The sequence below is a fragment of the Prunus persica genome, chromosome G3 (assembly GCF_000346465.2).
Source record: "Prunus persica cultivar Lovell chromosome G3, Prunus_persica_NCBIv2, whole genome shotgun sequence".
NCBI classification, from domain to species: Eukaryota; Viridiplantae; Streptophyta; class Magnoliopsida; order Rosales; family Rosaceae; genus Prunus; species Prunus persica.
In genome coordinates this window covers 21573305-21594786 of record NC_034011.1, presented here as the reverse complement: position 1 = coordinate 21594786, position 21482 = coordinate 21573305, and the positions used below count along the sequence as shown (strand labels likewise).

Sequence of the window (21482 nt, the reverse complement as noted above, 5' to 3'; positions counted from 1 at the left end):
CTTTTTTATTTTTTATTAATCTGATTAGATTCAGGTCCATAGTAATCTTTCAATTTGTATGCATATGTTAAACAACTGCAATCCATTGATAGTAACAAAAGATTACATTAAATTCTGGTAATCGTTTAAGCAGTCAAATTTTTTACGATGAATGAAAAAACAGGAGAGCGAAAGGGATGACAATGGAAACACTATATGAGTAGAAATTATACATCAAATTCTAATTGGATTAAAATACAGCCTTGCCACACAAGACTATGAAATTGAAAGGAAAACCATACTCAGATGCCAAGTTCCACATCAATTTACTTAATCAAAATACTACTACAAAAGTTCTTGTACAAAACCAAAAAACCTAATGCTTGAAACCCTAGATCCATAGAACACAGTGGTCTTCATCATAACAACAGCTTCCTTCCAATAAGAGCATATAGTATCAAATCTGTACGGCTCCTCCAGTTTGATGAAGCATTGCATCAATCTCATCACCATCCTCCATTTCCAGCTGAAACAAGGAAACAATACAAACAATTCATCATCCTGCAGAAAACATGAGTGACTGTGTACACGTGTGGTTCCAAGTGAATGGCCGTGTGTGTATGAGGAGACACATGTAAATTATGTAAATGTGATAGAAGAGAGAGGGACCTCATCAGGCGTCTGCTCTGCTCGTAGACGGCGACCATCAAACAAGAAGGCAATTGAATTCAGCTCCACAGACTGGCGATCACAATATGCGTTCATAAGCTTCTTCAGTTGAGTGCTTCGTTTGATCCTGAAAAACACTTCATTCCCATCCTGCAAATGAAATACAAAATCATCATTCATCTGCTCACCAAAGTTTTCACGACAAAATCTCTATCTTCAGAGCATAACACTCACAAACAAATTCGTAGATTATGATGCAATACTTTTGGAATTACCAAGAAGAAAATCTCAAACTCTATTGCAAAAATGGAATTAAATGAACACGAGACGGTAAAGTTATGGGATGGAGACATAAATAAATGGAACTAAATGCAACTCAACAAACAAATCACCCACTATCTTATTATCATGACAAAAGACAATATAGAACAATGACAAACATACTTCAAGGAGATAAGAACACACACAATTCAATTACTTAGGAAGCAAAATCATCATAATGGGCAAGAATAAAAACAATAGTATTACAAAATAATAAAAGGGTAAATGAAGTACAGCCGGAATTACAAGAGATTATAGACCACGGATATAAGCATAAAACCGCAACCAAACACAGCCTAATCATTATATCAATCTAAATACCTTAAGCCAAACAAAAACTAGGCTGTCGGAATTGAAAAACAACAACCCTCTTATGCATTTTCTTTCCCGCGGTCAGCTTTCTCAGAAATCATACAATCTGAATCATATTAAAATTAAACTGATAGTCTTTATGAATAAAAAAAGGAAAGAAAAACATAAGCAGGCATTTTGCCAAAAAAACCCCTAAAAGGCCAAAAGAACATGCAACATATTAACTTCAAATAATTCTTAAAATTCAAAACTTGAAGAACTCATGAGAGGCCAAAATTACAATCAACACAAGGAAAAAAAAAATTAAAAAAAATTAAAAAGAAAAAACAACCAAAGAACACAGATGGGTGAAGTTCAGATAAGAAATAAGGACCTGGCCTTTCACTTTGAGGTTGATGTGGGCAGCTTGATCGTTGGGCTTCTTGTCCTCTTCTTGCTGCGGAGTCGACATCTTCGTCTTCTGGCTATGAGTCTCTGTCTCTGTCTCTCTCGGTCTCTCTATGGTCTTTGTAAAACGAATGAAATTAGGGTTCTCTTGTCTCTCTCCTATTGTTTTTTATTTTCTCGGTTGTACCCCCACGGCGCTCATTCGTAAAATCATGGGTCTGGGCTAAAGTGCAAAAAGTCATATAACCCACTGAAAGCTTCGTCCCAAAAAAAACCCACTAAAAAAAGTTGGTAAATTAGAATAAGCCCATTACACAAATAGGGCCTCAAGGTCCCTCTAGGCCCAAAGATAAGCTTTTGGGTCAACGTCAAGGGGTTGTATTCTTTCATCAATGCTTCGAGAAACAGACAAAGGAAAGTCCTCCTCATGTTATAAATTTATATTCCAAGGCTATTTGTTTTTTTTTGCTTTATTTATTGATTGATGACAATTTGTTAGATGTGCTAACATGCATGTAATGTCTCTCTCATGGACAAGATCAAAAAAAGCTTTTGGATGTAGCCAAGGGAGGGAAAGCAACTTCTCTATAGATATATGCATAAGTTGGCTTTTTGGGTGCAGTAGTGGTGTTATGACCTGATGGATAGCAAGGAAGAGATACTAAGACTTCTTAAGAATTTCTTTTCTTAAAGATATTATGTTATCACTTTCTATCTATGTGCTTTTTTAGGAAGTACTTTTCCAAGAAACCATCTGAATTTTTATTTTATTTTATTTATATAAAGATGTCAATGTGCTTATAATAAAAAATAGAGCTTTACAAGGGGTTTGGTTGCTCGAGTGAATCCCCAATATCTTTGTTATAAATATTTTTTTTTTAACAAGAAAAAAAGACTCAGGAGGATCTAGATTTTAAGGAAAGGTTTGGATTCAACATTTGAGTAACTGCTGATCTCGAATGTCCTAAACTTGACGTAACAAATGCCTAAAGTTAAGTGATTTCTCTTCAAAAACATTTTTCATGATGCCATTAGCCCTTAAACATGCATTATTTTGAATATCATTATCTTCAAATGTTAGATTGTTACTTGACTTTCTTATAATAATGTGTAAATACATGTGTTAAGTGTTTAAAAAAGTGATGAGGAAACTCTCCCTATGATTATCTCCAATTGTTACTTGACTTTCCCGTGAAGACTTTTTTGGTTGGTCGATTTCCCGTTAAAGACTAAGCACTTCCATTGCTTGTAGTAGCGGCCAACGTTCGAAAACCAGTTAAATGATTAATAATAATAAAACATCAGATATTTATTTATTTATATATATATAATATGATGGTGTAATTAAATTTATGATTATTCCCCAAACCTCCAAAGTCAATGGACCCCATAGCATCCTATGCACAAATATCACTGTACAATTAATTAGATCCGTTGCATTCTTCCAGCTCATTTGATTGGACAGGTGGAAGCAATCCAAGCCAAACACTCAACAGTAGAAAATGAATATTCATTAACCCAAATACCCATAAAAATTAAAATAAATAAATAAAACCACAATTTTGATGAACCCTAGGAGCGTCGCAGTGTTATTAATCCATGTTATGTTCTGTAGGTGAAGTGAATCATAAAATAAAACGGTCGATTTTGTGGGGAACGTGAGGTCGGGCCCATAAGGCCTAGTGGAGAAAAGAAGAAGATAGTCGACTGGTCCGTTGGGAGTCTTTTTTTCCTGTCCCTGTCATGCACGTGGGTCCCGCCATCTCGATCCCCACGTTATTCCTCTAACCCCATAAAAGCACCATCCCCCTCCTCTCCCTCTGCCTCACTCCCCACGCTCACTTCACTCCCCCATTACCTGCAAACAAACCATAAGCAAGAAAGAAGAAGAAGCAGCAGCTCTCTGCAATGCTCTGTTTCTCCAAAAACCAGAGCATGGACCGCCACCTCCTCACTCTATCTCTCCTCCTTCTCTCCGTTTTATCATCTCACGCAGGTAACTAAAATGCTGAACAAATTAAACTATCTAGTATCTTGAAATAGTGCTTGGGTTTTTCTTTTCTTTTTTAATGTTTTGTCGTTTTGTGCTACATTTTGCAGATGCAGCTTCTGTAGGAGTGAACTACGGCAGAATTGCCGACAATCTTCCGTCGGCGTATAGGGTGATGCAGCTTCTTAAGTCCCAGGGCTTGGAGCGGGTGAAGGTCTTCGACTCCGACCCGGCCGTGCTCCGAGCTCTTGCCGGATCCAACATCAAGGTCACCGTCGACGTCCCTAACGAGCTCCTCTCCTCCGTCGCCAAGTCCCAGTCCTTCGCCACCAACTGGGTCCAGCGAAACGTCGTCGCTTACCACCCCAACACTCAAATCGAAGCCATTGCGGTCGGCAACGAGGTCTTCGTCGACACCCACAACACCACTAAGTTCCTCATCCCCGCCATGAAAAACATCCACACGGCTCTCATCCACTTCGACATCCACTCCGCCATCAAAGTCTCCTCCCCCATTGCCCTGAGCGCCCTTCAAAACTCCTATCCTGCATCAGCCGGGTCGTTCCGACCCGAACTCGTTGAAACCGTTTTCAAGCCCATGCTCGAGTTCCTCCGTCAAACCGGGTCCTACCTCATGGTCAACGCCTACCCTTATTTCGCTTACGAGTCAAACGCCGACGTCATCTCACTAGACTATGCTCTCTTCCGTCAAAACCCTGGTGTAGTTGACGCCGGTAACGGTCTCCGTTACCTCAGCCTCTTCGACGCTCAGATCGACGCCGTTTTTGCTGCCATGTCGGCTTTAAAATACGACGACATTAACATGGTCGTATCCGAAACCGGCTGGCCTTCCAAGGGTGATGAGAACGAGGTAGGTGCTAGCTTGGAGAACGCAGCTGCTTACAACGGCAACCTCGTCCGCCGGATCTTGACCGGTGGTGGGACCCCCCTGAGGCCGAAGGCAGATTTGACCGTCTATCTCTTCGCTCTGTTTAACGAGGACAGGAAAAACGGGCCCACATCGGAGAGAAACTACGGCCTCTTCTTCCCCAACGAACGCAAAGTTTACGACATACCGTTTACTTTTGAAGGGTTGAAGAACTACCACGACCACCGGTCGCCTGTCGCTGGAAACCAACACATGACCGCACCGGTCAACGGGGGAGGTGACGTGTCGAAGAGTTTGACCGGGAACACGTGGTGCGTGGCGAATGGTGAGGCGGGAAAGGAGAAGCTGCAGAGGGCTCTAGACTACGCTTGCGGTGAGGGCGGGGCAGACTGCCATCAGATCCAGCCAGGCTCCGCGTGTTATGATCCTAACACACTGGAGGCCCACGCATCGTACGCTTTCAACAGTTATTACCAAAAGAAGGCACGTGGGGTCGGCACGTGTTATTTTGGCGGGGCGGCCTACGTGGTCTCTCAACCACCCAGTAAGTACTTTACAGTAATTTCTCATTACGCAGTGGTACATGTTAGTGAAATAATATGGTTATGATACTAAAATGCGCTGCCGTGTGAAAATTTGACTCTTGGTCCACGAGATGTTGGCACGCGAGGTCAAATGACGTCACGTGATCATGATTTATTGGGGGTTGTGTTTGCCTTTTACTGTTTACACATTGGTGTTACCGAGGGCATTGATTTGGCTTTATATTGATATACTGTTTAGGGGTAAAATATAATAATGTTGTTTATATCTGTTTTTGGTTGCAGAGTATGGGAAATGTGAGCTGCCCACTGGATATTGAAGAAGGCAGGCAGGCAGGCAGGCAGGCAGGAGGAGGGTTTTATTTAGTAATTTTGGGGGCAAAGGGGTTTTAGCCTAATTGCTGAAGTAGGGTTTATTAGTTTAAAATGAAATTCTTTGTGGTGGTTTCGTTTTGTATGTATTGTTGGGTAGTTTAGTATGCTACTTTACTTTGTGTTTCAGACTATTTAACTTTTGACTGTTATGTTAATAACTTTATACTTAATTATCAATCTCTGTTATTTTTTATTGTATTTAGATAATTTGATGAGTTTGAGTTGGTTGGATAAGAGAAGGGGACAATGATTGTTTTGCACGGTGACAAAACAAGATGATGGAGACTCTACGTCTCAACTGGGCACGTGAAAAACAATTGGGCTGCTGCCAAGACCCAAGAGAGGGTCATCCATGGATGCGCTGTATAGCCTTGTCTTCTAGGAGAGTTTTATTGGACATTTTTGGTTGGATAAGTGAAGGGAATGCCACAAACTCAACTCTCTGAAATCCTTGCACATTTTCGAGTGTCACCTTCACGTGGTGTTACTATGAACATGCCTTGCTTAAATCAGATTAGATTAAATTAGTGGGGGGGGCAATGTGCATATCGGCGCAGTACTCAAATTAGTGGCATCATCGTCACCCTAAACATTAGAAGTAAAAATAAATTAAGAGTAGAGTAAGTAGTAACTAAACATATGGTGATGGTGCTTTGTGTGTGTAGCTGGCTATGAGACAAGTGACAACAAATTTGTACGATGCATCTTACTGAAAAGTAGGTACAATTTTCTTATTTTACGCCCAATCGACGAAAGCCTTTCACGACTACCCAAAAGGTGTCCCCATTTTTCTTGCAACTTCTGGTTCTCCCATGTGATATAGGGGACCACCCTACTCCAATTTCACGTTTCATCGCACTACCCGCTACGGTACATTGTATTCTCTTTCTCTCTTCCTCCTCTTCCTCCTCTCAACATTATTTAGGGTTATGTCGGATCAAAAAATACCTAAATCAAACTAAACCAAACCAAATCAAATAAATTATTATTTAGTTCAGCTCGGTTTAAGATTCTTTCTATGTGACTCGGATTGGTTTAATTTCGCGGTTTAAGATTACACTTTTTTTTAATTATATGAATCGCTCGAATTGGTTTGATTTGGGCAGTTTGAACGACTCATGCGGTCTCACTTCTGATATCAATGTGTTTGGGCTTTTTTCTGAGTGCATTGATTGGGCTTACTGGACTCCCAAGAAGAAGACCAATTGTCTTGAGTCCATATGAGCTTGGTCTTGAATTCAATTTCTAATTTTGTGTGGGCTCCACTTACTTTTCAATTCCTTAATGTAAAGTAAACACATGAATTCTCAATAGGTGGAATTCAATTCCAGATGAGAATTCCAATTCCTGATTAGTAAACATACCATCAATTCAATTCCTCGTAATCTAATTACAAATCAGCAAACATGCCATTAGTGGAGTGAAGCATTTCACCAAGCATGTGGTGGGTAAGGAATGTTATGTTAAGCTGTGCTAGCCATATGCAGTGAAGCAACAATTACGTCAATAAGAGGACAATATTTATTTATTTATTTTCATCCCTTCAAATGTTCATAGCTTAGTAAATTTAAGTTTCTATTATATTTTTAATTTATTCGAGCTTTCCATTGTTGATCACTTTTGCCTCAGCCTTTTCCTCACTGATTATGTTGTTGACGGTTAAAACTCTTCGTTTCATCTGAGTCTCAGTAGGGAGCTTTCTGCCTGTTGCCAAACCAATTAGACGAAGGGGGGATACATATAGTGAAGAAATATGTAGAACGGTTCCCTTTTCAAATATCCAACGTTCTTTAGTCGTGCATCACACTGCAAATTTTCAAAGTAGTATGTCAATATTTTCCATGTTGTGTTAACCGGTTGTATACAACTGTGTGTTTTGATCACTTTAATCACATGATTAAGAACATTAATATTGTGTACAACTGGTGAAAGATAAAAAATTTCATACACTTCCAAATCGAGAACGATAATCGAAGATCCAACCTATGTGACTATACCAAAATTCCCGAACGGGACTATGAGGGTCTTTCAATGTGTCTGTAAATTGGTGGTGAGATCGGTGTATGCTCACCCATTCAAGTGGACTTCTCTGCAAACAGATTCAACAGGAAGAATGCGTCTATATATATAAAGAAATTTTTGTTCTACTAAAATTACAAAGATAAATACACACCTGAAATGATAGAACAGCACAATAGGCAAACAAGTATTCAAGCCATTTTGTAAGCTTAAAACTCCGGTGAGAAAGCTGCCTATTGTAAGACAGATTCACACTAACACCTGTGACAAAGTAGAGAGCCACAGCCGCCCAAAATGCGGGGCAGTTGAAATGAAATGGAGCCAAAAGTGTAAGGCAATGTAGACCCAAAACCAGAACCACTGAGCCTATGTCCACGAAGTTCCATTCCCTCCCCAAAAACTCTACCCTCCACTGCGTCACCTAACTTCTTCCCATTTCTTTTCATATGTGGAAATGAGATTAATATTGCATGGAAATGAAAAAAGAAAGCTTTCGTATTATATAGACTCAGAATTGTTAGCAAATTAGGGCATGTCACGTCATCTCTCTGGCCAACTTGCCAAGCATGTCATGTGATGTCATCTATGGCCATGTGTTTCATGGTCGAATGAATTATGCCCATCTAGCCATGCATATGCATTCATGCCTCAGTCTTTGCTGCAGCTTTCATTAAAATATATATATATATATATATATATATATAAACTACAGCAAAGGTTCTTCTTCCTCTTCAGAATTTTCATTTTTGTAAATTCATGCAGTATTGGAAAAAATAATAATAATAAGTGAGGAAGGTTGAAATAAATATTTGGAATCTGAATGTCGCTTGGTTCGGAACATCCCCTCCCGTTTTTTATTTATTATGACATGTACGTTTGTTGTTCTTGACTTTATGATTTTGTTTTTTTTAAAATGTTGACTTTCATCACGTATAGCATTTGACAACGTACATATTTATTTGGTGATATTTTATCTTCTCACGATATTTAAAATGAGCGTTGGGCCTTAGTCTACTAGTTGCATCAACGAGGTCTTTGATTTGTTAATTGTTTTGTTAGGGGTTTGTGGTTGAATTTATGTTAGTCTGGCCCAATCAACAAATACGAAAACAAATGGCTCCCCGCATCTTAAGGCCGAAGGTGATTTGGACTCCACTCTAACCTATGCTATACGTGATTAACGAAACATTACTATCTTCACCTACAAAAGAACGGTACAATTTATAATTCAGAAAAGAACATTATTAATTTTGCCCAAAAACACACATTATTTCCCACAACTTGGTACTTCCAAGACAATGACTGACTGCAAATAAGCCAAATATTACTATATCGAAAACTTAACTAAATAAAATACAAAATATAATGAATGATTCTATTACTATAGCCCTGGATCCAAGAGATTGTGGTCACCCACCGTTGAATGTAACATCCAACGGCTCAAAAAATTTCTTAAAAAGAGTGCAAGAGTGAGTGAACCGTTGAATTTATATCCAACGGTGAGTGACCATAAATCTCTTGGACCCTGTGGTCCAAGAGATCGGGACTGTCTATTACTAATAGAATCGAGATTTTTTGTGATAAAACTCCATACCTATTGAGCTTTAAAAGTGGTTAAGTTGGAAATAATATCGATGTTGCTATTAGTGGGCTGCTGACATGTCTCTCTGAAAATTAACATTTTATATATTAAAAAAAAGACTCATTCTAACATGATTTATTATTATTATTATTATTATTATTATATTTTTTGTAATGAGGTGAAATACGGCAGTTGGAATGAATATACTCTTGCGTTTTAGTTGGTGCTATAGCTAGGGCAAATACTTCCGTTTCCCACTTCTTTTCAAACTCATGCTTTTTGTGAATGCTCTTGTAATATTGTTAGGGGCAAAGACTACTCTTCCGTTGTTCAACATCTAACGTAATTATAAAGAAAAGAATGAGTGCAGTCATCTGCGAGCTCTACTCTCTTAGCACTCTTTATACATGCATATATCCTCATTACGTACGAGGAGCAAAACTTGCTACGAGTTGAAGCACAAGAAAAAGAAGAAGAAGAAGCAAAAGAAATATTTGGTGTGGGAATAATGATCGATTGGGATCGCTGGTTGGTGAAGTGGCATGTTGAGTTTTTGGGGAGGCAATGGAACTTTGTGGACTTAGCCACCTTGGCTGGCCTCGTCTATTTGCATTACCTTGCTGTTCTAGCGCCGTTTTATTTCACCTGGCCGGCGTTTTGGTCGGCCGTGGCACTTTATTATATCTCCGGCGTTGGTGTGACTCTATCTTTCCACCGGAACCTCTCACACAAGAGTTTCAAGCTTCCAAAATGGCTTGAATACTTGTTTGCCTATTGTGGGGTTCTCTCATTTCAGGTGTTAATTTGTTCAAATCTAACATTTCTATATTATTGTTTTTTAATTCATGGTTTTAGCAGACAAATATACATATATATGTTTATTGGTTTGCTTGCAGAGAAGTCCACTTGAATGGGTGAGCATACATAGAGCCCACCACCAGTATACTGACACGTGGAATGATCCCCACAGTCCAATAAGGGGACTATGGTTCAGTCACGTTGGTTGGGCCCTTGATTATCGTACTCGTTTTGGAAGTGTATAAAACCCTCTCTCGCTCTCTCCCTCTCTCAAACTATAATAAATCAATAATTAGTTTTGTTGATCTTGATTAAAATTTTAAAATGTTGCAGTATGAAGCAAGATTAAAGAACGTTGCCGATTTAAAAAGCCAAGCATACTATAGATTTCTTCATTATACGTACCCTCTTCACTCAGTTGCTCTTGGAGTTTTATTGTATGCTAAAGGAGGCATGCCCTTTTTGGTTTGGGGAATGGTAAACTTAATTTGCAAGTGTTAATCCATTTTTATTTTTATTTTTATTGCATTTATTTAATTGGCCTTTTTAAAAAATAAAAAAAAATATTTAGGGTGTGAGGACAGTACTTCTTCTCCATGCTGTTTTCGGAATAAATTCGATTTGCCACACCTGGGGACAACAAGTATGGGATACTGGTGATTTGTCGAAAAACAACTGGTATTTAGCTTCTCCAATATTAATCGCATGAATGAAATTAAAATATATAATTTTTATTTACGTGGATAATAGTTGTTGCAATTAATGAACTTAACAACTGTTTAATTAGGTTCATTGGATTGATGGCACACGGAGAGGGTTGGCACAACAACCACCATGCTTTTGAGTACTCAGCTCAACACGGATTTGAATGGTGGCAAATTGATATTACTTGGTATCTGATCAGATTTCTTCAAGCAGTTGGTTTGGCAACGGATGTCAAACTTCCAACTGAGACTCAGAAAAAACGAAGAGCTTTATGCAATAAGATCAATGAGGAGAGCTTGAAACAAAACTAGAAAAAACTAGGCAAAAAAGAAAAGGTTGGGGCTCTGTTTTACTGCTAGCTCATTGTTAGAGGATTAAAATGTGAAGGTGTATATATATAATGTATTACATCTCAATTTACTGCTAAGCTCTCGTTGTTGAAGAATGTACGTTCCACATCGGAAATTTACCATATATAATCAAATAATATTTACACTAAACAGCCTGAGCCACCATAAAAATGGCTTCGCATAGCGGATGACAACTATGTACAGTCGTCTTTTGACTTTGTGATCACTTGAAGAAGAAAAACCAGAGCTTTAGACTTAGTTGGGCGTTGGTTTAAAGGGTTTGATCGAATATAACGTTCGGGTACTTGGCCGGCCACCTATACATGCATAATGCAACGATTCATTATTTTTCTCACTCATTGGCTCACTTGAATTTTGAACGGTTTTCCTTTCCTTTTTGTTTAATTGTGTTTTTTTTTTCTTTCTCATACAAGTTATATTAGAGAAGAGAAAAATCAAACATAAGATATAACGCGGGTCATCTCCATCAGCAGCTTGTTATTTTTATCAAACTTTTGTCAAATTTGGCCTACAATAGTGGATGATTTTGTTGGGAGTTTTGAACAAACCATTTGTCAAAGGCATTGACGGCCTTAGTTGATTTAGATTTTAAATTGTTTTGTTCTTGTGGGAACTGGTAACTCGGAAATCTGGGAAGTCAGTTTTTTTGGTGCTTCTTGTGGCTGTGAAGGGTAGGCATTAATTAATTTAGTTGCCTTTGGTTCTTGTTTTCTTTCTCATGTGGGGCCAATTTTTCTTTGTTTTCCCTCGGGCCTTATGGCTTGCTTTCAACCTCCAGCAGTTGAGTGTCCTTTTCATTCAGCAAGCAAGCAATTTGCTATAACTGAGTTATAGGGCCCAAGCTAGGGATGGCTGGCCCACGAGACTTCCCTCACCCCTTTGCATATCAAATTAAAAAGAAAAAAAGAAAAAAAGAAAAAAAATACTAGTACGTTCTTACGTATGTAGCCCATTAAGATTTTGTGTCCCATCTCCCTATTAATTTTTCACTTTTTTTTGGTTGATATAAGCGATATTAAAATAAGGAAAATCGAACCATATGAATACCTTTAACCAATTAAGCGACAAAATCCCTTGCAATATCTCATTTTTCTAGCATTCAAAGACATGATATAGAAAGGGAAAAAAAAGGATTTGATAAAGGTACTAAACCAACGCCCAACTACCCAACTTCAGATCAGACTATGAGCACCGTCTAGTCTATATAATACGCAAACACCTTCATTCATTCCCATGCAATCTCGTCATAACAACCGTACTGGAACCAAAAGTTGCTGCTCATCACAAAGAAGAAGCAACAGAAGCAGCATCGGTTGTGTCTCCAAATGGGAGATTGGGTGACGCAGTGGAGGGTGGAGTTTTTGGGGAGGGAGTGGAACGTCGTGGACATAGGCTCAGTGGTTGTGGTTTTGGGTCTGCATTGCCTTACACTTTTGGCTCCATTTCATTTCAACTGGCCTGCATTTTGGGCGGCTGTGGCTCTCTACTTTGTCACAGGTGTTAGTGTGAATCTGTCTTACCATAGGCAGCTTTCTCACCGGAGTTTTAAGCTTCCCAAATGGCTTGAATACTTGTTTGCCTATTGTGCTGTTCTATCATTTCAGGTGTGTATTTATCTTTGTAATTTTAGTATAACAAAACTTTCTTTATATATATATATATATATATAGACTCATTCTTCCTGTTGAATCTGTTTGCAGAGAAGTCCACTTGAATGGGTGAGCATACACCGATCTCACCACCAATTTACAGACACATTGAAAGACCCTCATAGTCCCGTTCGGGGATTTTGGTATAGTCACATAGGTTGGATCTTCGATTATCGTTCTCGATTTGGAAGTGTATGAAATTCTTTATCTCTCACCAGTTGTACACAATATTAATGTTGTTAATCATGTGATTAAAATGATCAAAACACACAGTTGTATACAACCGGTTAACACAACATATAAAATATTGACATACTACTTTGAAAATTTGCAGTATGATGCAAGACTAAAGAACGTTGGAGATTTGAAAAGGGAACCGTTCTACATATTTCTTCACTATACGTACCCCCTTCATGCAATTGGTTTTGGTGTTGTGCTGTATGCTGTGGGAGGACTACCCTTTTTGGTTTGGGGACTGGTAAAATAATGATTCTTGTAAATAATGGGTTTCTTCCACGTACTAATTTATCAAAAGGCTTACACATTTGATGTTTGTAGGGTGTGAGGTCGGTAGTTTTTCTCCACGCTACATTTGGGATCAATTCAATTTGCCACACGTGGGGACAAGTGGTGTGGGATACTGGTGATTTGTCCAGAAACAACTGGTATGTATAGACTAGTGACTTCTATATTAATTTAGATATGATGTTCTCTCAGTCAATATAATGAATGAATTTGAATGTGTTTTAGGTTAATTGGATTGATGGCACATGGAGAAGGTTGGCACAATAATCACCATGCTTTTGAACAATCAGCTCGGCACGGCCTGGAATGGTGGCAAGTTGATGTTACTTGGTATGTCATAAGATTTCTTGAAGCTATTGGTTTGGCAACAGACGTAAAGCTCCCTACTGAGACTCAGAAGAAACGAAAATCTTTAAGCAACAACTACAAGATCAGCGAGGAAAAGCTTGAGACAAAAGTGATCAACAATGGAAAGCTTTGAAGTTTGGAGATGGAAACGCTATGAACCTTATTTCGCTATGCAGCGCCTGTTTACATGCTTTTAAGATTACTTAAGTTTACTTTCGTCAATTTATATATATATATATATATATATATGGATGTTTTATAACTTATGATTGTGTGAATAAAACAAACATTATATATGCTGATGTTGTATGAACGTTAATGTATGCATATAAGTGTGTATTTCATACACACCTAGATTATGATTGTTCTATAATCCAAAATTGCCATGGTAACCAGTGTAGAAAAGAAGAAGATCACAAAATAAGAGAAGTTGAGGCAGCAGCTACCAAACCAGGTACAAAATCGACCGATTTGAATTCACAGTAGTTGATGTGAGAATGTGAAGAAATGTCTCTTATTTTGGAAAGTTGAGAAACCTAGCAAGGACTTATAAGGAGTTGAGATACTCCCTCAATTGCCAATTGATTTTGGGATAGAACCTCAACTTCATTCAGTTGAGAGGTTGAATTCATAATCAAATAAGCAAGTTAATGTAACCTAGCTAGTAGCAAATCTTCATTACTGTTTTCAGAAAACCAGAACGGAACTTACTTGCAGTATAATACTTGGCCATGAAAACAAAGCCAAGATTTGGCCACGACACAACATGGCTTATGGCTATAGACGACGTACGTAACATGCTGACGTACTCTCTCATTCGATAACAACTCGGTGTTCATGGAGAGAAACATCTTACTCTGCTGTCACTCTCTCACTCTCCTCCCTATCTCTAAACACTTTAACTTAAGAACGATGTCATTTTTAAATATACATTTTTTTTTTGAATCAAAGGAGAACTTCATTCAACTGTGAGAAACCCTACAACAAAACAAACTTGAAAGACCGGAGGGCAAAAATATGACATCGTCAAAACATTGCTGTATTCAAATTTAAAAATTCAGTCAAGAAAAAAAAGTACTACTGTCCTCCCAATTACACAAAGCAAAAAAACCATCTAAGACATTTCCCTGTCTTGATCCAGACTTGAATCTAGCCAACATCTTCCCAAAAAAAAACTTGTGCCACCTTATTGTCCCTTCTAGGTTTTGATACACCACATCTAATTTCCAGCTTGCTTGGCTGCTCTTGGGCTTGGGCTCTCTATTGGTTGCCACTTTTTTCACACCCCGTTTGATGAGCTGGTTCTTAATTTATTAGTTGACAACCTCCTTGGTGTCTCTAGGCCCAGCTGTATCATTTCTTGCTTGTGTGAACAAATAACAATGTCAAGAATATTTTTAGAGAATGAAAACAAGAAAATGAATTTACATTTTCAGCACATGAAAATGCGTTTGGTAGATTAATTAGAAAATATTTTTAGAAAATAAAAACAATGAAAAAGTGTATGGTAGTACCATTTGAAATAATAATGTGAGTTATTTTATGAAAACGTTTCCCATGAGAATGAAAACAATTTTTTTTTGTTTTCTACAAGTACACATAAATTTGTTTTCATTTTATGAAAACATTCTCAATATTTTTTGTTTTTGGGCCACTGAACGTGTTTTTGCCTCATTTTTATTCTCTAAAAATAAAAACAACCCCTCAAAACGTTCCTCTTGCATATTTTTATTAGAAATAAAAAACCTAAAGGCATCTTACAAAGCAATAGAAAAAATATTCATAGCTGAAATTAGAGTCTCCATTATTTCATTTTTCAGATTAGAGTTTTCCATCGCTGACTATTGTTTCAAGCCTGTCCTTGCTGAATTTTTTGTTGTACAAAGCCTTCCGTTTCTTCTGAGTCTCTGTTGGGAGTTTCACGTCTGTTGCCAAACCAACAGCTTGAAGAACTCTTATAACATACCAAGTAAGATCGATTTGCCACCATTCGAAGCCTTGTCGAGCTGAGTACTCAAAAGCATGATGATTGTTATGCCAACCTTCTCCATGTGCTAGCAATCCAAACAACCTAAAACAGAAAAATTGGAATTCAATATACATTTACTTAATTCCAATGAAATTAGAAATTGCTTTTCCATCCAATATACGTATATTAGAGTGCAAAGAAGCTGCAAATACCAATTGTTTCTGGACAAATCACCAGTATCCCAAACTTGCTTTCCCCATGTGTGGCAAATTGAATTTATTGCAAAAGTAACGTGGAGATAAAGTATTGTCCTCACACCCTGTGAAAGAATGAAAAACCAAGTGATTAATCGTAAGAACAAAAAGAAAAAGATCATTTGTTCAACAAGAAAACAGTAAGCGCAATTTTACCAAGCCCCAAACCAAAAACGGCAGGCCTCCCACGGCATATAGTAGAAATCCTAGTGCAAGCGAATGAAAAGGGTACGTATAATGAAGAAATATATAGTAGGGCTGCTTTCTTAAATCTCCAACGTTGTTTAGTCGTCCTTCAGTCTGCAAAATTTCACAAGTACATATATATTAGTTTCAACAAAATTACTATTAGAATGTTTGAGAGAGAGAGAGAGAGAGAGAGAGAGAGAGAGAGCTTACACTTCCAAACCTAGAACCATAATCAAAGATCCAACCAATATGACTAAACCAGAATCCCTTAATAGGGCTATGAGCATCGTTCCATGTGTCGGTAAATTGGTGGTGGTATCTGTGAGTGCTCACCCATTCAAGTGGACTTCCCTGTTATCGAAGTCAAGTAAGGTTTATAAATAGTTCAGATTCATAGTTTAACAATATAAACATCGTGAAACACGACCTAATCATGCGGTATTTTTCCAAGGAAAAGCCTCTACAAAAAGTTTTCTTAATTAGAATCATATGTACTTAATTCACAGAGACCTGAAGTGCCAGAGTGCCGCAATAGGCAAAAAAGTATTCAAGCCATTTGGGAAGCTTAAAACTTTTGTGAGAAAGGTTTCTGTGGTAAGACAGAGTTACACCAAGACCTGTGAGAACATACAGAGCCATGGCCAACCAAACAGCACTCAAATTGAAATGGAATGGTGCTAAAAGAGCAAGGCAATGCAACCCAAAAATGACAACCACCGAGCCTATGTCCATGAAGTTCCATTGCCTCCCAAAAAGTTGGACCCTCCACTTCACCAACCAATAGTACCCCGCTGCCTCTGCTTCCTCTTTCTGCTTCTTCTGCATGGCTATTAACTAGCTATAGAAACTTATGGCTCCACTGTAAAATGAGAAAACTTATTTCACCTAAGCTTGTTTTATACAATTTGAAGCCTCCATTATTACTGTTGTGTGCATAATTACATGTATCCATGTCAGCCTGACTTTTTACCAAACAATATTTAATATCATCCGGCCATCATTAAGAAGTAAGGAGGTGAGGGAGAGCAGTCATTCAGTCAGAGATGAAAAACTGTGCATTTGGTAGCTCATTTTCTACCTACCCACATGGGCTGTCTCATCATCACATTAAAATCTCTGGTTTTTGGGAGAAAATAAAGAGCAGATATTATTGTAATGTGTGATTAATTCTGCTTCTATATAGGTTTCAGAGTCTGAAACCAGCTTTATAATTTATAGGCTTAATTGCTGATCTACTTGGCCCATTGATCAAAGTTTGGTGTTTCACGTTGCCCACTACTGGCAACTTCATTCAAAGTTTCGCTAAGTTTAATAATGTTGCAAGGGTATTTTAGTCGGATTTAATAACTTTCACCTCATTTATATTATTACACTTTGTTTTTGGTGAAGAAGTTGTATTTTAACTCGGCATGATGTTGATGTAAGAATGGTAAAGTCTTCAATAATGTTAGGGAGTTTATTTTTCCACTCATTTTTTCTCCATTTATATTCTTTTTTATTTTTTAATACTTTTTAATCACTTTTGTTTTTTTTTTTGTTCTTTCTCTTTCTTATTCTACGCTTATCCTACAATTCTATTCAATAAATATTATGAAAGAATAAAAATATGAGACTATTAAACATACCTTGCTCTCTGCATAGCTCCTAATGACAGTTTTGTTAGTAGCATTCTTTGGTTCTTCTACCATATTTATATGTTAGCAAAAAAATTTATTATCTATTAACTACATCAAAGATAAATAGTACTCACATACTTGAAAAAAAAAACTAAGAATTTGACATACAAATACACCACATTTCTACTCATTTTCCAAATTTTTTTGTTTTTTTGTTTTTTGTTTTTTGTTTTTTGTTTTTTGTTAATTTTTCTTAATTTCAATTATCAAAATCTTAATGTAGGATAAGAGTATAATAGGAAAGAGATTTTAAAATTAAAAAAAAACAATATTAATTAAAAAAATATTGAAAAACAAAAATGAGTGTAAGTAAAGAAAATAAGAGTGGAAACCTCATCATGACATTGATATCATATTACAGGCTGCATGCAGAGGCTCTGCATAGCCCATGCATGATTATTGCTTCATTTTTTCAGCTCCTCCATTGCCCATCTCAATAAGTTCAAAATCCCAACAAGTTTGCTCTTGTCAGCTGTATATATTATATATTGACTGACTTAATGGATTTTATGAGATATATGTTAAGATATGTCCCCAATTTTTTATTATTAATCATCTGCCATGGTTGATATTGCATTCATTGATACTTCAATTCGGTCTGCACTCTGTTGAACGCCATTATGTAGCACCGCATTGATAAATTTTGCTCTATTAACATTTGATCAAAAGACAACTTGCAAGAATGTTATAGGTCCTTCACCATGACATGCAGTGGCGAAGTTAGGATTTTATATGTATGGAGGCCTCTTATAAATTATAAAGAATTAAAAGTTTGAATTCACAATACATACGAAATATAGTATATATATATATATATATATATATCACATATGTCAAGAATTATATTGTTTATTGGTTGCAATTATAATTGTCCTCGATAAAGGGATAGACAAATACATTTTACGCAAGAAAAATTGTAAGAGATAGACAAAGAGTAGCGATTTAGCAAGTATCTTTAAAGCTTTTTCCCCCATGAAATCCAATAGAAAGAAAAAAAATCAAAATTTCACAAACTAAAAAAAACCTTAAGTCCCTTCATGCATTCATATCATACATGAAAAAATATTTTATGTAAAAATATTGACTAACTATGAAAAATGGTTTTTCAAAATAATCATTTTCTCAAGATAATTTTTGGCGGCTTTTATTCCTTACACATCAAATAAGAAAACTTGATTTTATGGGATTTTAGTATAAAGTATATATTGACTTAATGAGCAATCATTTTTAGCATAAATCGTATTTTGCACTAAAATCGATTTTTCATATTTTGATTTGGTGGAAATTTGATTTTCTAATATTTTTATTTGAATCCAAATAGGGGGTACTTCCTTATTTACATTGTAAACTTAAGTAAATAGAGTAATATAAAAATAAATGAAAGTAACATGTGGGTACATATCAAAACGTAAAGTATTTGAAATAATATATATATATAGAAATACATAACAGTATATTACTTTTAAAATATATAAAAACTTGAGTGGGGGCCGGGACCACACTGGTCCTAGTGTGGCTCCGCCCATGATGACATGGGCCACATTGTTTATGTCTACCAAAAACAAAAATAACACACTTTGATGAGAAACACAAATTAAACACCACAATTAAAATGATTCATACACAAAAACTCATTCTCCACAAATTCATAGTGCATAAGTCTTCTTACAAATCAAATAACGAAAATGTAGATAGCATAAAAGTTGAGTCTCCATTATTTCACTGCTTGGAGTTTTCCATTGTTGCCTACGGTTCCAAGCTTCTCCTTGTTCTTGATGACTTTGTTGTACAAAGCTTTTCGTTTCTTCTGAGCCTCAGTTGGAAGTTTGACCTCTGTGGCCAAACCAAGAGCTTGAAGAAATCGTATCAAATACCAAGTCGTATCAATTTGCCACCATTCAAGACCTTGTCGAGCTGAGTAGTCAAATGCATGGTGATTGTTATGCCAACCTTCTCCATGTGCTAGCAAACCAAACAACCTAATTAACAAAATTAAAATTCATTACACATTTACTATTATACCAATCCATGTTGGAGATTATTGTCTTCCATCCAAATCCAACAGACATATCTATATAGAAGGTTACAACAAAATATACCAATTGTTTCTGGATGAATCACCAGTGTCCCATACTTGCGTTCCCCATGTGTGACAAATCGAATTTATTGAGAAAGTAACGTGGAACATATAGACCATTCTTACACCCTGCAAAAAGAAAAGAGCATCATAGACTAATCAAAGTGATCGCCATGATTGACAACAAATGAAAATGAGCAAAGTACAGTATAGTGGTTTGGAGCATTTGCTCTCTCATGAAATGTTTTGAATTCAAGTCATAGCATATGTATAGTGTGTATGAATGTAACACGTTATCGTCCCTCTTAATAAAAAAGGTCCTTGAAAAAAACTAACAAAACAAAAAGGCAAAGCCACCACACCGTGCAAATTTTTCTATTTGACCATTGATATTAGAGATTTTGCTCCTTAATTAAGGAGGCATTTAATTTCTATGTGCTTTCTTCACTTGATCAAAAGGACAGTATTAGTAAATAAGACAAATCTTACCATTCCCCAAACTAAAAACGGTAGCCCTCCTACGACATACAGTAAAACTCCAAGAGCCACTGAGTGAAAGGGGTATGTGTAATGAAGAAATATGTAATAGGGTTGCTTTTTCAAATCTCCAACATTATTTAGTCGGCCTTCATACTGCAAAATTTCGAGATTTATGATTAGTTTAACTAAATTTTAATATTGGTATGTCTATTTACACGAGGGAAGTGTGTGAGGGATGAGAAAACTTACATGTAACAAGATCCTTACCTCTTTCTTTTTGTATCTCTCATCACATGCTAAGTTACGTGATGAAAGATATAAAGAAAAAAAACCAGCGATGACGTTATAATAAAGTTTTAGCCGTGTGTGAGATATATATATATATATATATATATAGAGAGAGAGAGAGAGAGAGAGAGAGAGAGAGAGAGAGAGAGAGTATGTATACGTACACTTCCAAAACGAGAACGATAATCAAAGACCCATCCAATATGACTAAACCATAACCCCCTAGCAATGGGGCTATGAGGGTCGCTCCACGTGTCAGTAAATTGATGGTGATTTCTGTGTGTGCTCACCCATTCGAGTGGACTGCCCTACAAATCAAAGACAAAGTTGTAAAACATTTTTTACGTTGATGCATGTGGTTGCCACAATGCATCGAGCAAGGACTCATAATCGACTCATGCAGTGTAAGCAACTGATGCTAGTATAACTTTTAAAAGTTTATTCTACATAGACACAAACCTGAAGTCCCAAAACCGCGCAATAGGCAAAGAAGTACTCGAGCCATTTGGGGAGCTTAAAGCTTTTGTGAGCAAGATTTCTATGGTAAGATAAGGTTATTCCAACACCTGAGATGGAATTGAGTGCCATGGCCACCCAAACTGCACCCCAATTGAAATAAAATGGTGCTAAAAGAGCCAGGCAATGCAAAACCGAAACCACAATCACAGAGGCCACATCGAAGAAGTTCCATTGCCTCCCAAAAAGTTGTATCCGCCACTTGGCCAACCAAAAGTACCACTCTAGCATTGGTACAACCTCTGCTTGTTCTTTTTCCTTCTTCTCCATGTCCATGGCTGCCTAGCTAGCTATACCAACTTTTTGGCTCAAATTTAATGAGCCCATGTTACTGAAACTTGGATTTTATATAAGTTTGATTTTGGAGCCTTTATTGTTATATCGTATGTGTCGTCAGCTTGGCTTTAATACAAAACTACTGTTTTTTAAAAAATTAAATTTTAACCAGCCAATCAATCAGAGACGCAGAAGAAATAGAGCTGCCTGCCTGGAAAGCATGAAAACTCGAGGTATTTCCCATCCATAGTCAAGTCTTAACGCGTTTCTGGCTGAACATGAACCAATAATGTCCT

General features: G+C 37.0%; 5 protein-coding genes and 2 pseudogenes across 5 annotated transcripts; 3 read left to right on the top strand and 4 right to left on the bottom strand.

The window, feature by feature from the left end:
* On the bottom strand, window positions 174-1836 carry LOC18782031 (small ubiquitin-related modifier 1). Its single transcript, XM_020559466.1, has 3 exons — window positions 1655-1836; window positions 649-798; window positions 174-505 (listed from the first exon to the last, which is right to left on the bottom strand). The coding sequence occupies exons 1-3, from the start codon at window positions 1730-1732 to the stop codon at window positions 437-439; spliced, it is 297 nt and encodes a 98-aa protein (XP_020415055.1). The 5' UTR covers window positions 1733-1836; the 3' UTR covers window positions 174-436.
* LOC18784435 (glucan endo-1,3-beta-glucosidase 12) lies at window positions 3472-5662 on the top strand. Its single transcript, XM_007215265.2, has 3 exons — window positions 3472-3664; window positions 3769-5091; window positions 5375-5662. The coding sequence occupies exons 1-3, from the start codon at window positions 3577-3579 to the stop codon at window positions 5407-5409; spliced, it is 1446 nt and encodes a 481-aa protein (XP_007215327.2). The 5' UTR covers window positions 3472-3576; the 3' UTR covers window positions 5410-5662.
* On the bottom strand, window positions 7184-7919 carry LOC109948134 (annotated as a pseudogene).
* Window positions 9523-11049, top strand: LOC18782400 (annotated as a pseudogene).
* LOC18783148 (palmitoyl-monogalactosyldiacylglycerol delta-7 desaturase, chloroplastic) lies at window positions 12183-13831 on the top strand. The gene is made up of 5 exons (XM_007215667.2): window positions 12183-12543; window positions 12640-12780; window positions 12923-13066; window positions 13147-13253; window positions 13339-13831. Exons 1-5 carry the CDS (start codon window positions 12265-12267, stop codon window positions 13592-13594), a joined length of 927 nt encoding a protein of 308 aa, XP_007215729.1. The 5' UTR covers window positions 12183-12264; the 3' UTR covers window positions 13595-13831.
* Window positions 15173-16715, bottom strand: LOC18783085 (palmitoyl-monogalactosyldiacylglycerol delta-7 desaturase, chloroplastic). Its single transcript, XM_007216439.2, has 5 exons — window positions 16384-16715; window positions 16084-16224; window positions 15841-15984; window positions 15643-15749; window positions 15173-15532 (listed from the first exon to the last, which is right to left on the bottom strand). Exons 1-5 carry the CDS (start codon window positions 16696-16698, stop codon window positions 15283-15285), a joined length of 957 nt encoding a protein of 318 aa, XP_007216501.1. The 5' UTR covers window positions 16699-16715; the 3' UTR covers window positions 15173-15282.
* Window positions 19232-21186, bottom strand: LOC18781603 (palmitoyl-monogalactosyldiacylglycerol delta-7 desaturase, chloroplastic). Its single transcript, XM_020560072.1, has 5 exons — window positions 20854-21186; window positions 20559-20702; window positions 20116-20259; window positions 19649-19755; window positions 19232-19528 (listed from the first exon to the last, which is right to left on the bottom strand). Exons 1-5 carry the CDS (start codon window positions 21184-21186, stop codon window positions 19264-19266), a joined length of 993 nt encoding a protein of 330 aa, XP_020415661.1. The 3' UTR covers window positions 19232-19263.

Bases quoted from the DNA above. Each gene is read 5' to 3' on its own strand.
- LOC18782031 (XM_020559466.1), bottom strand. From the start codon at position 1,732: ATGTCGACTCCGCAGCAAGAAGAGGACAAGAAGCCCAACGATCAAGCT. The intron at 799-1,654 runs GTCCTTATTTCT...TTTCATTTGCAG, and splicing joins ACCTCAAAGTGAAAGGCCAG to GATGGGAATGAAGTGTTTTT. The intron at 506-648 runs GTCCCTCTCTCT...TCCTTGTTTCAG, and splicing joins CAGAGCAGACGCCTGATGAG to CTGGAAATGGAGGATGGTGA.
- LOC18784435 (XM_007215265.2), top strand. From the start codon at position 3,577: ATGCTCTGTTTCTCCAAAAACCAGAGCATGGACCGCCACCTCCTCACT. The intron at 3,665-3,768 runs GTAACTAAAATG...TACATTTTGCAG, and splicing joins CGTTTTATCATCTCACGCAG to ATGCAGCTTCTGTAGGAGTG. The intron at 5,092-5,374 runs GTAAGTACTTTA...TTTTGGTTGCAG, and splicing joins CGTGGTCTCTCAACCACCCA to AGTATGGGAAATGTGAGCTG.
- LOC18783148 (XM_007215667.2), top strand. From the start codon at position 12,265: ATGGGAGATTGGGTGACGCAGTGGAGGGTGGAGTTTTTGGGGAGGGAG. The intron at 12,544-12,639 runs GTGTGTATTTAT...ATCTGTTTGCAG, and splicing joins GTGCTGTTCTATCATTTCAG to AGAAGTCCACTTGAATGGGT. The intron at 13,067-13,146 runs GTAAAATAATGA...TGATGTTTGTAG, and splicing joins CCTTTTTGGTTTGGGGACTG to GGTGTGAGGTCGGTAGTTTT.
- LOC18783085 (XM_007216439.2), bottom strand. From the start codon at position 16,698: ATGCAGAAGAAGCAGAAAGAGGAAGCAGAGGCAGCGGGGTACTATTGG. The intron at 15,750-15,840 runs GTAAAATTGCGC...ATTCTTTCACAG, and splicing joins CGTTTTTGGTTTGGGGCTTG to GGTGTGAGGACAATACTTTA. The intron at 15,533-15,642 runs GTATTTGCAGCT...TTTCTGTTTTAG, and splicing joins GATTTGTCCAGAAACAATTG to GTTGTTTGGATTGCTAGCAC.
- LOC18781603 (XM_020560072.1), bottom strand. From the start codon at position 21,186: ATGGACATGGAGAAGAAGGAAAAAGAACAAGCAGAGGTTGTACCAATG. The intron at 20,703-20,853 runs GTTTGTGTCTAT...TTTGATTTGTAG, and splicing joins GCGCGGTTTTGGGACTTCAG to GGCAGTCCACTCGAATGGGT. The intron at 20,260-20,558 runs GTACGTATACAT...GAAATTTTGCAG, and splicing joins ATCGTTCTCGTTTTGGAAGT to TATGAAGGCCGACTAAATAA.